This window comes from Stegostoma tigrinum, chromosome 3 (genome assembly GCF_030684315.1).
Source record: "Stegostoma tigrinum isolate sSteTig4 chromosome 3, sSteTig4.hap1, whole genome shotgun sequence".
In the NCBI taxonomy this organism is placed as follows: Eukaryota; Metazoa; Chordata; class Chondrichthyes; order Orectolobiformes; family Stegostomatidae; genus Stegostoma; species Stegostoma tigrinum.
This window is the reverse complement of record NC_081356.1, coordinates 66,601,305-66,615,446: the sequence shown is the minus strand read 5'-3', so window position 1 is coordinate 66,615,446 and position 14,142 is coordinate 66,601,305. Positions and strand designations below refer to the sequence as shown.

The window sequence follows — 14,142 nt, the reverse complement described above, 5'->3', positions numbered from 1 at the left end:
AAGACTCCAAGTCAAAAAAAACTGAGATCCATAGAAGGAGTGAGAATGAGCAACTGAAAGAAATTAATATTGGTAAAGAAACAGTGCTTGAAAAATTAATGGGAATGAAAGTTGACAAATCCCCATGACCACTGATCTAAATCCCAGAGTGGTGACTGAGGTGTCTATGGGAATACTAAATGCATTAGCGAACATCTTTTCTAATCCCATTATTTAAGAAAGGAAGAAGATAGAAAATGGGGAACTGCAGCCTTGTTAATGTGACATCAGTAATCAGGAATGCACTAGACTCTATTATAAAGGATGTGATAACTACACACTTAGAAATTACTGATCTGATTGGGCACAATTCAACAATTATTGATGAAAGGAAAATCATTTTTGAAAGTTGTAGGAGTTTATTGGGGATGTTATTAGCAAAGTAGATAAGGGGGGAACGACTGGATGTGGTACATTTGAATTTTCAGATGATGTTTAATAAGGTCCCAGACAGACAGTTACTAAACAATGCTGGAGCACAAGGGATAAAGCCGAATGTAAAATGACAATTAATTAACATAGAGAAAACAGAGAGAATGAATAAATTGGTAAATCTCAAATTATTGGTATGTGAGAGTTAGTGTACCTCATGGATTAGAACTTGGACCCCAGCTGTTCAGAATCTATATTAGTGATTTGGAGGAACTAAATGGAACATTTCCAAGTTTAGAGATGGCACAAAACCACATGGGAACATATTGTTATGAGAATGCAATGTGACTTCAAGGAGCTTTGGACTGGCAGATTGAACCGGCAAACCACGGCAAATGGAATATAACATGCATAAATATCAGATAGTAGAAGGAACTGAGGTGCAGAGTATTTATTAACTGTTGAAAGATTGGAACGTGTTGATGTCCAAAGGAACCTGGACATCGTTGTTCATAAGTCACCCTAAGCTAATATGCAGGTGCAGAAAGTAATTAGGAAGGTAAATGTTAGGTTTTATTGCAGCAGATTTGAGTACAAGAGTAAATATGTGTTATTTCATTTGTACAGAACACTGGTGAGAGTGCACCTGGATTACTGTGTGCGGTTCTAAGGATGGATATACTTGCCATAGAGGAACTACAGCAAAGATTTACCAGACTAATTTCTAGGATAGTAGGTTTGTTCTATGATAAAATATTATGGAAACCAGACCCGCATTGTCTAAAGTTAAGAAAAAATAAGAGGGGATCTTATAGAAATGTACATAATTATTAAAAGGGAAGACAGTGTAGATACAGAAAGGATGTTTCCCCTGGCTACAGAGCCTAGAATGAAGAGAAGTACTCTCAGAATTTAGGCCATTTAGGGCTCTGAGTAGGAAGAATTTCTTTACTCACAGGATAGTGAATTTTTTGAAACTTCCAGGATACAGAGGCAGCACAGGAATATGGTATTGACAGACTGTGATCTAGAATGGTGGAGTTGCACTTAAAAGCTGTAGAAAATGAGGGTTGGCGGTAGGACTTCGAAATCAAAGATTGCTGCAGGTACACTCGAATGTTGGCTCACCTTTAAGCTAACAAGATTTAATGGTGAGATTTCATTGTACTTAGTGAGAAGTAGACTGGCTTTGGTAATTGTTACTTGTTTTTCTAGAGAGGGAAGATTGGAAGCTGACTGGCATGCAACAGTTAAGCAAGGTTAGGTTAATAGTGTTTGTGGAAATGACTGCAGGATTAGCAAACCATTTGAAATTAAGAGGGTAATTTTGATCTTTTTTATCATGGACAAAAATGTTGAACATTTATACCTTGAAAATGAAGTTAAAAGTGAAGGTGTGCCTGCAGCTGGGCAGGAGAAAGACGGCTTAATGTTTGAGCTAACTGGGCCTTTCTTTGGATTTCGCCAACGTGGAGCCAACAAGAATAAAGAAAGAGACATAAGAATTGACTGTTACATATTTTGATCGGAATCAACTTGGACATGGGAGCCAGTGGCCTTGTTGTATTATCATTGGACTGTTAATCTAGAGTCTCAGGTAATATTCTAGGGCCCTGGATTTGAATCGCACTATCTGGAATCAAGAGTCTACTGATGACCATGAATTGTCGGAAAAAAACCCATCTGGTTCACTAATGTCCTTTAGGGAGGGAAACTACCATCCTCACCTGGTCTGGCCTACATTGTGACTCCATACCCACAGCAATGGTAATAGATTTGGTGGGGGCAGGGGAAAGAAGTATGACATTAAGATATTGGGATTAGAGGTATGCTATTCAATCCTTCAAGCCGGATGCACTGTTCAATTTTATCCTGCTTGATCATTTATCTTGACATCATATTCCTTCTTTCTCTACATACCTCGATGCCTTTAAAATCTAAACATTTATCTAGTTCTTGCTTGGATATATTCAGTTCATTGGCCTCCATAGTCTTCCAAGGTAGAGAATTCTGCAGGTTCATTGCTCTTTGAGAGAAGAAAAATTTTATCATCTTAGTCCTAAATGAGAAAGCATTTTCCTGAATCTAGTCTGTCCAGTCCTGTTTGAATATGACATATTTCAATCAGTTCTCCTCTCATCTTTCTAAACTCTACAGAAATCAGAGGCAATGAAATGAATCTCTCCTCATAGGACAGTTCTGCTGTCCCTGATATCAGTCTAGTGAACCTCTGTTGCACTCTCTCTGTGGCCAGTATATCCTTTGTTAGATAGGGAGGCCAAAACTGCAAGCAATACTCCAGGGGCAGTCTCAACAAGGCCCTTTAAAGCTTAATTATAACGTAATTGTTCTGATATAAAATGTTATTAGTTATAATACTTTAAATGGTAAAAATGAAAACACATTTTTCATTTCTTTGTGGGTGCGGGTGTTATTTAAGGCTGGTGTTGTATTTTAAATGTTTTGAAGACTTAGATGTTTTAGTTTCTGAAATTGAATTTTACTCCAATTCATTGGGGAAAAAATGGCAATCATTCACAACCATACAGACATAAGATAATTACAAATCGAAGGTGACTTATGGTTATTGGATTAAATCAAAGTAAAAGGATGAGAAACATGACAAGTGCTCTGACTTAGCTAAAAGAACAGGCATGACACCTGTAGTTATTAGGTAAAGGGTAAGTTATTCATGTAGCTTCCCAAAATTAAGGAAACCTGTAGAAGCAAGGGGTATATAATTTACATTTTTACCTGCGAACCAGAAGATATAGGAGCAGAATTAGTCTATTCAGCCCATCTAGTCTGCTCCTCAATTCAATGAGCTCATGGCTGATCTGATAATCCTTGACTCAACTGTCTGCCTTTTCTATGTTACACCTGATTCCCTTACTAATTAAGAATCTGAGTCTCTAAACCCCGAATATCCTTTACAACCCACCCTTGACAGCCCTCTGCACAAAAGATTTCAACAGCTTCACTAGTCTCTAAGAGAATAAATTTGTCTACATCCAATGCTTTAAATGTGTAGCCCAAAATTCCGAGATTACACCCGTTGGTCCCAGACTCACCTACAAGAGGAAACAAGTCAAGTTCCCTAAGAATCTTGCATGTTTTAATAAGATCGCCTCTCATTCTGCTAAACTCCAATGGGTGCAGGCTAACCTACTTAACCTCTGCCCATAAAGATAGTTCCTCCAAATCTGGTTTCAGATTAGTGAACCTTTTCTCAGGCCTTTTTCTCACATTGCCACAGAGATGGGTGGAGTTCATTGAAAGTCTTTGCACTGGAATTTGTCACTGAATTCAGTTAATGTACAACCAGCCGGCAAGACTCGCGGATGTTCAGAAAATCAGTTTAGATACTTTGTCAGCTTTGGTCTTGTGTAGCCTGCAGCTCTCTGAAAGTTGAGAGATAAAGACAGACCTACACTTGGAGCAGAGTAATTATGAGATCTGCCTATGATTTGAAGAAAATGATCAGGAGACTTATTAAGCTGCAAACTGAAAGAAGAAATCTACAGTCATCCTCGTAATAAAAGGCATCTAGAGACCTGGAAGAATTCAGCTTCATTGCAGTTGAAGAAATAGTAGTGGATTATTGGAAACCACAAGTGTTTTCTGATGTTTCAAACCTCTGTCCATAAGACCTATGCTTGAGTTGTGAATTCCAATGCTGTGAGATCATCAAAAAGAAAATTAGAAAGTTGATTAACTGAAAGCCGTTGGAAGGACAACATAACACCGTGTGTCTTGAATCACAGGGATAGTAAAATGAAGTGACATTCACTCTGGAAAGTTGTATATGTTTGGTTTGGGTCCAGAGAAAAAGTGAACGAACTCTCGGGATTCTTGTCACGTATCAGGGAATATTTAGAGTAAAGTAAAACATGAAACTGAGTGGATACCATCAGTCTTTATAAGCTGCAGTGTTTAGTTAATAATGTTTTCTTCCCTTACTTCCTCTTTGAACAGACAATAAAGTTTGCTTTGGGTAACTTCATGAAATCTAATGGTGTAGTTCTGTCAGGTAATTGCTTGGATGTTTGGGTATCATCATTAAATAGAGACATACAAGATGATCAGAGGATTAGATAGGGTGGACAATGAGAGCCTTTTTCCTTGAACAGTGATGGCTAGCTCAAGGGGACATGGCTTTAAATTGCGGAGTGATAGATGTAGGACAGGTGTCAGAGGTAGGTTCTTTATTCAAAGAATAGTAAGGGCGTGGAATGTACTGCCTGCAACAGTAGTAGACTCACCAACTTCAAGGGCATTTAAATGGTCATTGGATCAACGGATGGATGATAATGGAATAGTGTAGGTTAGATGGGCTTCAGATTGGTTTCACAGGTCGGCACAACATCGAGGGCTGGAGGGCCTGTACTGCGCTGTCATGTTGTATGTTCTATGTTCTAAATATTAATGATACTGTAACACAGTCCAATGATAGCACAAGGTATTGGGTCCATTGTTTCCTCCTTTGAGTTCTCTGTTGCTTTTGCCTCCTATTGATCCATCAATTTGAACATTAGGAAAAAGCCAGAATGCAGGTCATTGGAAGCGAAGAATTATGAGTTTCTCATCAGAGCCTCAGGAACACCGTAATGGCCAGGTCAACTTCAAAAAAACTTCTGCCTGAAAATCTTATTCATCTCACAAGGGATTCTTTGAAGTCCGTGATGGCTACTTTCCCCTCCCCCAAACTGTTGATTTAGACTCCTGCAACAGGCACTGAAGATTTGGCCATAGTGAGATGGGGGAAGGGGAGTGGGGGGTGGCAGTGGTGATCAAAATTATTTAATGCAGTAACTTCACTGATCCAGCCTACTCCAACACAGTAAGGGGAAGAAAGGTCAGTACCAGAACAGTATTTCCACACTCTGTCAGACACACAAGGGAACAAGAGGTCTGAGGATTTGTAGGCTGAACATCTGAGATTCAAATTTAATGTATTGTTTCTAAGACTTTGAACTAAATAAAAAAATATATAAAATTTCCTTACCTTACCAGATTCTGGCAAATCTGACATCCTGGAAGACACCTGCCATAAATAGGAAATTGATTTAACATTTTTGTGCAGTATTCAACCCATCAAAAACCGATTAAAATCAGTGGCAGTTGTAAACTGGCTTACTCCTTCTTCCATTGGTGAATGTATGTTCAGTGTCCCAGAATAAAACACATTCTTACTGAACACTATCACATCAGGTGGAAAACCAACTGGCAAAAGTACATCTTCCTCTTCTATATCTATTTTAATCTTTTTTGGCACCAACCTCAGAATAATAATCATTCCTTCACCACCACATTGCCATTTTACACCCTTGTAGTTTCCCTGATTGCTAATGTACTGCCATATTTATTGTGAATCCAGAGACAAATAGAGCTGGATTGTAGATGCTCCATTGTAATCAGCAAAAGGTAAGCCTTTCATCCTACTAGACTGTACGGAGCACAAAATTGGGACCCATAGAATTTGGACCAAAGATGTTAGCAAGCCAGAAAACAGTTCCCAAGAAGTAGAACAGACCTAAAACCCTGTTAGGAATTGTGGTTCACATTCATATGTCCAAGTCTGCATCACTTTAGGATCTGATATAATTTCCAGCAGACACTGGAAACTGTTCAAAAACAGTCTGATGAAAAGGAGCAGAGTCTTATTTAAACACATTTAAAGGAAGTCAGTCGTAATTTTCCGTGGTCTTCTCCCAAATCTGTAGGCTACGCATCTACGTTACAGCTCAGAAGAAAATGCCAGTAAATAAGAACTGTAATATTTGGAAACGAACATACAGATCATCTGGGTGCTCAGTTTGAGGTCTAAAAGATGTGTATGTGTGATTTGCCAATTTTACTGGCCTTGACTATGAAGACCTGACACCATAGCCTGCAATTTTGTACAAAGCCAAGGGAGACACACTGCCATTGACTTCCAGGTATTTTTTGCAACTCATCTGTGCCATGTGCCATGGAAATGGTGGTGTCATTGGCAGTCAAAATGGTCTCCTTCTTCAACGCTCCATCATAATTTGCCAGGTACAACAATGTACCCTGGATTTGAGCCAGGACAACACTTTTCACATCAACCTCTCTTGACAGTTTTTCCACTTCATCATCTGTTAAGTTGCTTTGGCATTCACCATGAAGAATCATTGAAGCCGTGCACAAAGAGGCCATTCGGCCTATTGAATCTGCAGCGATCCTGAGAATAGCATCCCACTCAGACCGTACCCTCCCAATCCTATCCCCATAACCTCACATTAACAATGGCTAATCCTCCTAACCTGCACATCCCTGGACAGTACAGGGCAATTTAGCAAGACCAATCCCGCTAAGCAGTCAGTTTGGTCTTCTGCGACAATGCTATATATTCCTGTTCTACAACATAGTTACACCGACTAGTTGTTTGTGTGAATTGGTTCACTTAATGAGACACCAGTCCTCAGTTATATGTTTGCATTTTAGAAAATCAGGACTTCTAGTGAAACATAGTTTCCCATAGGAATCATAGTTAGCCAAAGTTAGATTCCTTGGGACTTGCTCACCCAGAAAAATACATAAAAGTTGATTTTTTTAACCATATTTTCATAAATACTTGTAACAATAAATTACAAGACTACACTATATACTGTACTGTGCCAAACATGTATAATGCTGCATTCCTAATTGAAATAACTTGCAAACTGCAATTCATCACTAAACGTGAAAGAAATGCAATTTAAAAATAACTTGCCTTTACCTGTTCTGTGTTGTTAGATTGACTAGGCTCCATCGAGAGTTTCAAGTTGAGCAATGTAGCTGAATGCCCATGGCTACCTCCTCTCATGGACATATGTCACTAGATGGGGCCCAGGAGCCTCAATTTCAATTTAGGAGAGAAGGGCAACTTTTTGCCCATTGTCAGAACAAAAGGGAGAGTGTCTGGGATGCAGTCAGTGCAGTATTGGACACTGATTTAAAGTGGACATTGACAATGCACATAAACAATGTTAAGACAAAAATGGCAAAGCAAAGCTAAAAATAGGTCACTGTTGTGAGTGGAATGAGATCAGCCAGCTGGATCTCATAGAATATGAGTTCCCTGATTGGGGCTGTTAATCTGGTCCAACCAGGGAGACCTGGTTGACAGATATAAACAAGAGTATCAGGGGTTCTGCTCATCCCATGACCCAGCTAGCTGGTGCATGTGTAAATTAAGGGTGACCTCATGGGTTTATTTCAGCTACAAATAATAAGCAATGTTTAAAAATGAAATATAGTTAAGCACAAAAATATTGAATGAGGACTAGCTGTTGACATTTCATACAATGAAATTGTACACTGAGGATATTTCAGGGCCTATTCCTAAACACATTTCTCCTTATTAGGCCAGTGGCTGGGACCTGTACTCATGGCACATCTGGCCTTCATCATAGTGAGTTGTTGTTTCTTCCAATCCTGCATAAAATTTGCATTAACACTAAATTTTCATATTGCAGCACTGGGATTTGATGAGTTAATGAATGTTACCGGCTTTGCTTCAAGCCAACTTCCTACTTCACTGATTTTGTTAGAACACTAATTTTTTTTCATCATTTGGCACACAGGGTCTGTTCTATGTGGACATGTCTGAAACTACAGTCTGGTTCACTTGACTCCACTTGCATTCAACATTTAAAACACACAGAGGTGGCAGGCTGATCGATCCCATAAAAGTCCCCATATCACCCAAGAAGATTCACTCACAGGGGAGACCAATAATGTCATCCCACAAACAGCATAGAACGGAAATGTAATCCACTCCTCCCATCACAGACTGGTTTTCTCCCATGCTTGTTGCTGATGGGCTTGTGGTGAACCAATCAGCAGAAAACCCAGGAAAGCAGCAGCCTATAATTGGAAGATATATAGAATCCCACAGTGTGGTATGAGGTCTTTTCACTCATCAAGTCTGCACTGACCCTCCAAATAGCATTCCAACCAATCCCCATTCTAGTACTCCTACATTTACCATGGCTAATCCACCTACTCACCACACCCCTGAATACTATGGACAATTTTGTAGGGTCAATCCTCCTAACCCGCTCATGTTTAGACTGAGGAGGGAGACCACAGCACCTGGAGCAAACACATGCAGACATGGGGAGAACATGCAAGTTCCAGCGACCCAAGGCTGGAATCAAAAGCAGGTCCCTGGCACTGATTAGCAGTGCTTACCACTAAAGCACCATGCCATGTTGCAAGAAGTTTAGAAATTCAGTGTTGACACTAGGTGGATACAGAGGAGGGAGCAGCTGAGGTCGAGGAATGGGAAATAGGAGAAGGCTGCAAGAACTGGGGCCAGGTGGCAGAGGGGTGCAAAAGCTCAGGCTGGATGGGGGAGGGGTGCAGGGTCTGGGGCCAGGTGGGGGAAGGGGTGCAGGGTCTGGGGCCAGGTGGGGGAAGGGGTGCAGGATCTGGGGACAGGTGGGGGAAGGGGTGCAGGATCTGGAGACAGGTAGGGGAAGGGGTGCAGGATCTGGAGACAGGTAGGGGAAAGGGCACAGGATCTGGGGCCAGGTGGGGGAAGGGTGAAGGATCTGAGGCCAGGTGGGGGAAGGGGTGAAAAAGCTCGGGCTGGGTGGGGGAGGGGTACAGGTTCTGGAGCCAGTTGGGGGAGAGATGCAAGATCTGGGGCCAGGTGGGAGAGGGATGCAGGAATTGGGGGAGGGGTGGAGGATCTGGGGCCAGGTGGGGTGGGGTACAAAAGCTGACCTGGGTGGGGAAAGGGTGCAAGAACTGCGGCCATGTGGGGGAAGGGTGCAGCATCTGGATCCTTCCTAACTGACAACTGAACCTACATGTTAACCTGAAGACAATCCTAAACTAAGGCTCTTAAGTCCCTTTGTGTTTCTGATTTCTGAAACCTTTTCCCATTTAGAAAATAGCCTATGTTCTATTCTTCCTCATACTTCCCCAAATTCTATTTCATTTGCTACTTCTTTGCATAATCTCGTAGCCTGTCTAAGTCCCTTCTGCAGCCTCCTGCTTCCTCAACATTACATGTCCCTCCACCTGCCTATGGGTCATCTGGAAACTTAGTAACAATATTCTCATCCTTTCTTCATCCAGATTGTTAATGGTGAACGTGAATTGTGGTCCTGACACTGATCCCTGTGGAACTCCACTAATCACTGGTTGCAATCATGAAAACGACATCTTTATCCCTACTCCCTGCCTTATGTCTGTCAGTCAATCCTCTATCCATTGCCCCTTTCTAGATTTTCAGTTCAATCCATGTGGCCTGAATTGAGGAACTTTCGAAGGGAGCATTGCCCCCCCATCCCTCCCCACTTCACATCTGATGGTTTACATTGCCGTTAAAGGGCTTTGCATGTAAGTTTTTAAATGGCTGCATGGGTGATAACTGGTAGTGGTTAATAGCTTACAAGAACTCAGTCATGGTGATTTTGATGGTGGATAGGTCACTCAGTTGTGTGGGATCACACTTCTGGCTTGAGAATTGAAATCATATCATTCCTTCTTATTATAATATTGATCAACAAAATGGCACCAAGTCCTCCATTCAGCCTTGCCATGCTCCCTGGTGTCTTAACCTGACTATATACACTTTGCCCCCTAGACTGACTTGGCTTTTCTTCTACATTTGTCCGTGCATCACCCCCTACTGTGCCTTCACTCTGTATCCAATCCCCCCTACAAATTAGTTTAAAAACACACCAATCGTAGCAAACCCACACAACAATGTTGTACCCAATCATTTTGAGGAGTTGGAAGATGCACAGATTCTTTTAGCATGGCGTGGCCTTAGTACACTGATTACCACACAGCATTCATGGAGCAAGGTTTTTGTCCAATGGCAAAGATTATTCAGACATTTGGAGACCAGGTTGTGCTTGATAGACAGGAAGTACCACATACACAAGTTGTCACCCGTAAACACTCGACATTCCTTGCAGCTTGTATTCCTGTTGAGTCATTGTCACAACATGAGGATGCTCCATATCAAGCAGCCCCTGTAAAATCAGCAAAATCCCACTGCCGTCATAACAGGCTAAATACTCCACAAATAACCAATCATTTCCCAACCCTCTTTTACCAAATTTTTAATTCCTGATATCGGGTGTCTGTTATGTATGTGGTTCAGAGTGTGCTGCATCTTTTAGAGAGAAAGTCAGGTGACACAGAACAGGGGCAAGGGGAAACAGTCTAAAAATCGACTGTGAAGCTGAAAGATCTATAATAAACTATTCCCTGTTCAACTTTATTCTCAATGTACGTCGTATTCTACTTAAGGTTTGATTGAACCATAATAATTTGTAACGAGGATTGGAATCAAGCCACAGACTCTGGGAGCCCTGTTTTTTTTGTCAGAAGGAAAGGCATTCCCAGACTTTGAAAATGTCACAGGATTAAGGAGGTAACATTGAGGGAAGCAGATGCAAAGGGAACTGGGTTGTAGTCAATGCCAGGGAAGAACGGTACGCACTGAGGTGTGGCCGAGAGGGGACTCAGACTGCTGCGAGCGGGTGATGAGAGGAGTACCCACCTGGCAGCTTACTGACGCATCACGGAGAGCGGTCACGAGGGAACACAGGCTACAGTTAACGCCAGGGAAGAGCAGCATACAGTCGGTGAGAGAACAGCCGAAGCCCAGGGTGTTCACTGATGAGACTTGGACTGTGATAGGTTACTACAATCAAGAAGCGGGAAAAATTCCTCCCAGTGGGAAAACAAAATGGCAGGCCAGTTTGGAATGATGGAACCATCTGATGAAGAGACATTAAGTTGGAATGTGGACACCAAACATTTTGACATGTGCTTAAAGGCAAACAAATTGCTTGAAGACATAATGGAACTGGCTTTCTTGAGTATTGTTAGGAGAAAGACTTTTGCGATTCTGGGGAAAAACCCATGGAGAAAGCATTCCAAGAACAATGCAAAGTGTTGGGAAGTAATTTTTCACCAAAGCCACTGATGATTACAGAAGTTCAAAGATGTGCAGGCTAGGATTGGCCATGATAAATTGCCCATACTGTTCAGGAATGTGCAGATTAGGTGGGTTATGGGGGATGGGTCTGGATTGGAGGCTCTGAGGGTCAATGTGGACTTGTTGGGCCAAAGGGCCTGTTTCCACACTGTAGGGATTCTCTGAACATTTCCATATTAATAATCCGGTACAGCACAAAGAAAAGTCTGTTGTCCAGCTGCCTTAAAAATGTTAGTGGAAGAGGGTTCCTCCAAGAAGACGCGCAGGAACATTTGGTTTGCGGCCTCTGACACGAAGCCATCCAACAGAAGGCAGCTTTCAAAATTGTTACTTCCATTTGGCCTCACGGAAGCAAAACAGCTGACAGACAATGCCCAAATGCATAAAATAGAAATGCAGCAGAGTGTGGTACCAACCATAGAATACCACTAATGTGGCAAGAGTGACCACAAAGAGTCAATGTGTTGGACTCAAGACATCCAGTGAATGTGTCAGTAAATGGGCCATAACACCCGAAATTGCTGGTACAGCCCAAGCAAGAAAAGTGGTGTCTCAAGGAGACAATTCAAAAGGCAAGGCATAAGGTAGAGAGTACTCCTGGGAGTTAGCTGGGTGTGCGGGAGAAGCCAAAGGCCCAGAGTCGGCAGAGTTTTGCTTAAACATCTTGTGAGTCAGAGGTGAAGTTGATCGTTTCTGTGTTCTTCCCGAATTAGAGGATAAGACAATAAAGATGGAACTGGATACATGTGCAGCAGTGTCTCTGATTCCTGAATCAGTCTATAGGGAGAAGTTACAGGTTCTGCCATTGAAGCCTGCCCAAGTTGCATCGAATAAGCATGCCACTAAAGGGCTATGCACTGATAAAAGTACAGCTAAGAGGCCATTGTGCTGAACTGCCACCGTACACAGCGAAAGGGAAACAACCCGCATTGTTAAAACTCTCCTGATCACAGAAATTAAATTAAATTGGGGTGTGGTTAAAAGGTTGGCAAACACAAACACAGGTTTTAAGAGATTGTGGACTGCTATCAGGATGTCTTCAAGGGAACCCTGGGAGAAATGAAAGGAGTGGAAATTAAACATTGTTGAGACAGGCTTGTCAAAGAGTCTGAAGGCACATCCTGAACCATCCTGAACGCCATCCGACCTAAAGGGGGGGCAGAACAGGAATGGCTGGTGAAGCTGACAGTCTTGAAACCAGTAACCACCAGTGAATGGGCCACTCCCATTATCCCAGCCTTAATAACAGATGGCACAGAGAGGATTTGTGGAGACTTTAACATCTCCCTCAACCCAGCCCTACGTGCGGATCAATCCCTACTTCGACACATTGAGGACTTGTTCAGTGGATCAGCTGGAGAGAAAAAAAAATTCTAAAATGATTTTTTGCAGACCAACCTACAGACAGGGGTCACGATGCAGTCTCAGCCCTGAGACAGAGGACTATTCTGTTATACGCAACTGCCTTTTGGCAACATGTCAGTGCCAGATCTGTTCTGGATGGTCACAGACCATCTTTTCCCAGAATGGCAAGTCAGCAAGTCAGGTACGGAATACTACCCAGAACAACACAGTTTTAAGCTGATTAGTGGACTGGGCCATGAGAGTTGTCTGTACGAGCTGGGTGTTTAATGTGGGGAATGAGAGCTATTATCCCTCCCCTGTTAAGAGGAAAGACACTAGAACAAGTGCACCAATGGCACTTGGCATGGTGCAAATTAAAGAAATAGCCAGGAGCTACTTTTTGTGGCCAACTATGGACTTCCAGATTGAGGACAAAGTGGGATCACGTGAATCCTGTGCATCAGTATGGGAGGTGCCACCATTGTCACCCCTTCACCCATGGCAGTGAATCCATGTTGATTTTGCAGGATCAGTAGTGGGACATGTGTTACGAGTTGTTGAAGATGTCCCGAGTAGTGGTCAAGAAGTTAGTGTCAGTTAAAGCGATGATAGGCTGACCGGATAAAATATTTGCCACATTTGGGAACCCTGAATAAGTCATGAGTGACAATGGTCCACAGTTTGTCGCGCATGAGTTTGAGGATTAACTGGAAGATTATAGAGTCAGACGTGTGAGATCGGCTCCGAATCTCCCAGCAACAAAGGGCCAGGCGGAGAGGTTTGTACAAACATTAAAGCAGGCCTTAAAGGAGGGTTTGCTAGGGCAGCAAATCAAAAAGTTCCTCAGCATGTACAAGAACACAACACATGTGAAGACCCAGTGCTTGCTGGCACTCTTAATATTCAACCCCCAACTGAGAACCATTATTTGTCCTACAGTGACCAGAAGAGGCCAGAGAGGTGGTAGAGCGAAATCAAGAAGAACAGATTGTGTGAAAAGAGAGAGAGAGCCGGTCCAGACAGGACCAGGGGTGCAGGCTGAATCATTTGTCTTCTGAGCCAGGATTGGCCATACCCAGGGAGGAGTCAACAGCAGCATCACAGAGCAACAATAGCCAGTCAGAGGGACGGACCTGCGGGACAACAGGAGTTTCTGGAAGCCCGGGAGACCACACTGAAAATGTTCCTGAGAAGAGGAGATGGTCTTGCGGAATTGCCCTCCTCCTAAAAGACTGATCATGACATTGTAAATTCGAGAAGTATTTTTTCCTTTTTTTTGGTAAATATTCCTGATGAAGTACATATGTTGGCTACCATGCCTATATAAGAGTTATAGTTGCTGCATGTATATATATTAAGGGGAATGTCAAATAAAGGGGGAGGAGTGTTATGTATGTAGTTGGGTGTGTGCTGCC

General features: G+C 42.3%; 1 protein-coding gene across 14 annotated transcripts in view; it reads right to left on the bottom strand.

The window, feature by feature from the left end:
• LOC125450802 (transient receptor potential cation channel subfamily M member 6-like) overlaps nucleotides 1-14,142 on the bottom strand; it is a 154,755-nt gene that overhangs the window by 122,819 nt on the left and 17,794 nt on the right. For 11 of the 14 annotated variants that reach the window (XR_007247158.2, XM_048527002.2, XM_048527003.2 and 8 more), the window contains one exon: nucleotides 5,422-5,455. Coding sequence is in view for 13 of the 14 variants with exons in the window: in XM_048527002.2 (XP_048382959.1) it covers nucleotides 5,422-5,455 (34 nt within the window). In the remaining variant the exon portion in view is untranslated. Of the gene's footprint in view, nucleotides 1-5,416; nucleotides 5,456-14,142 lie in introns of all 14 variants that reach the window. The other 3 variants (XM_048527001.2, XM_048527000.2, XM_048527006.2) reach the window with 1 other exon arrangement.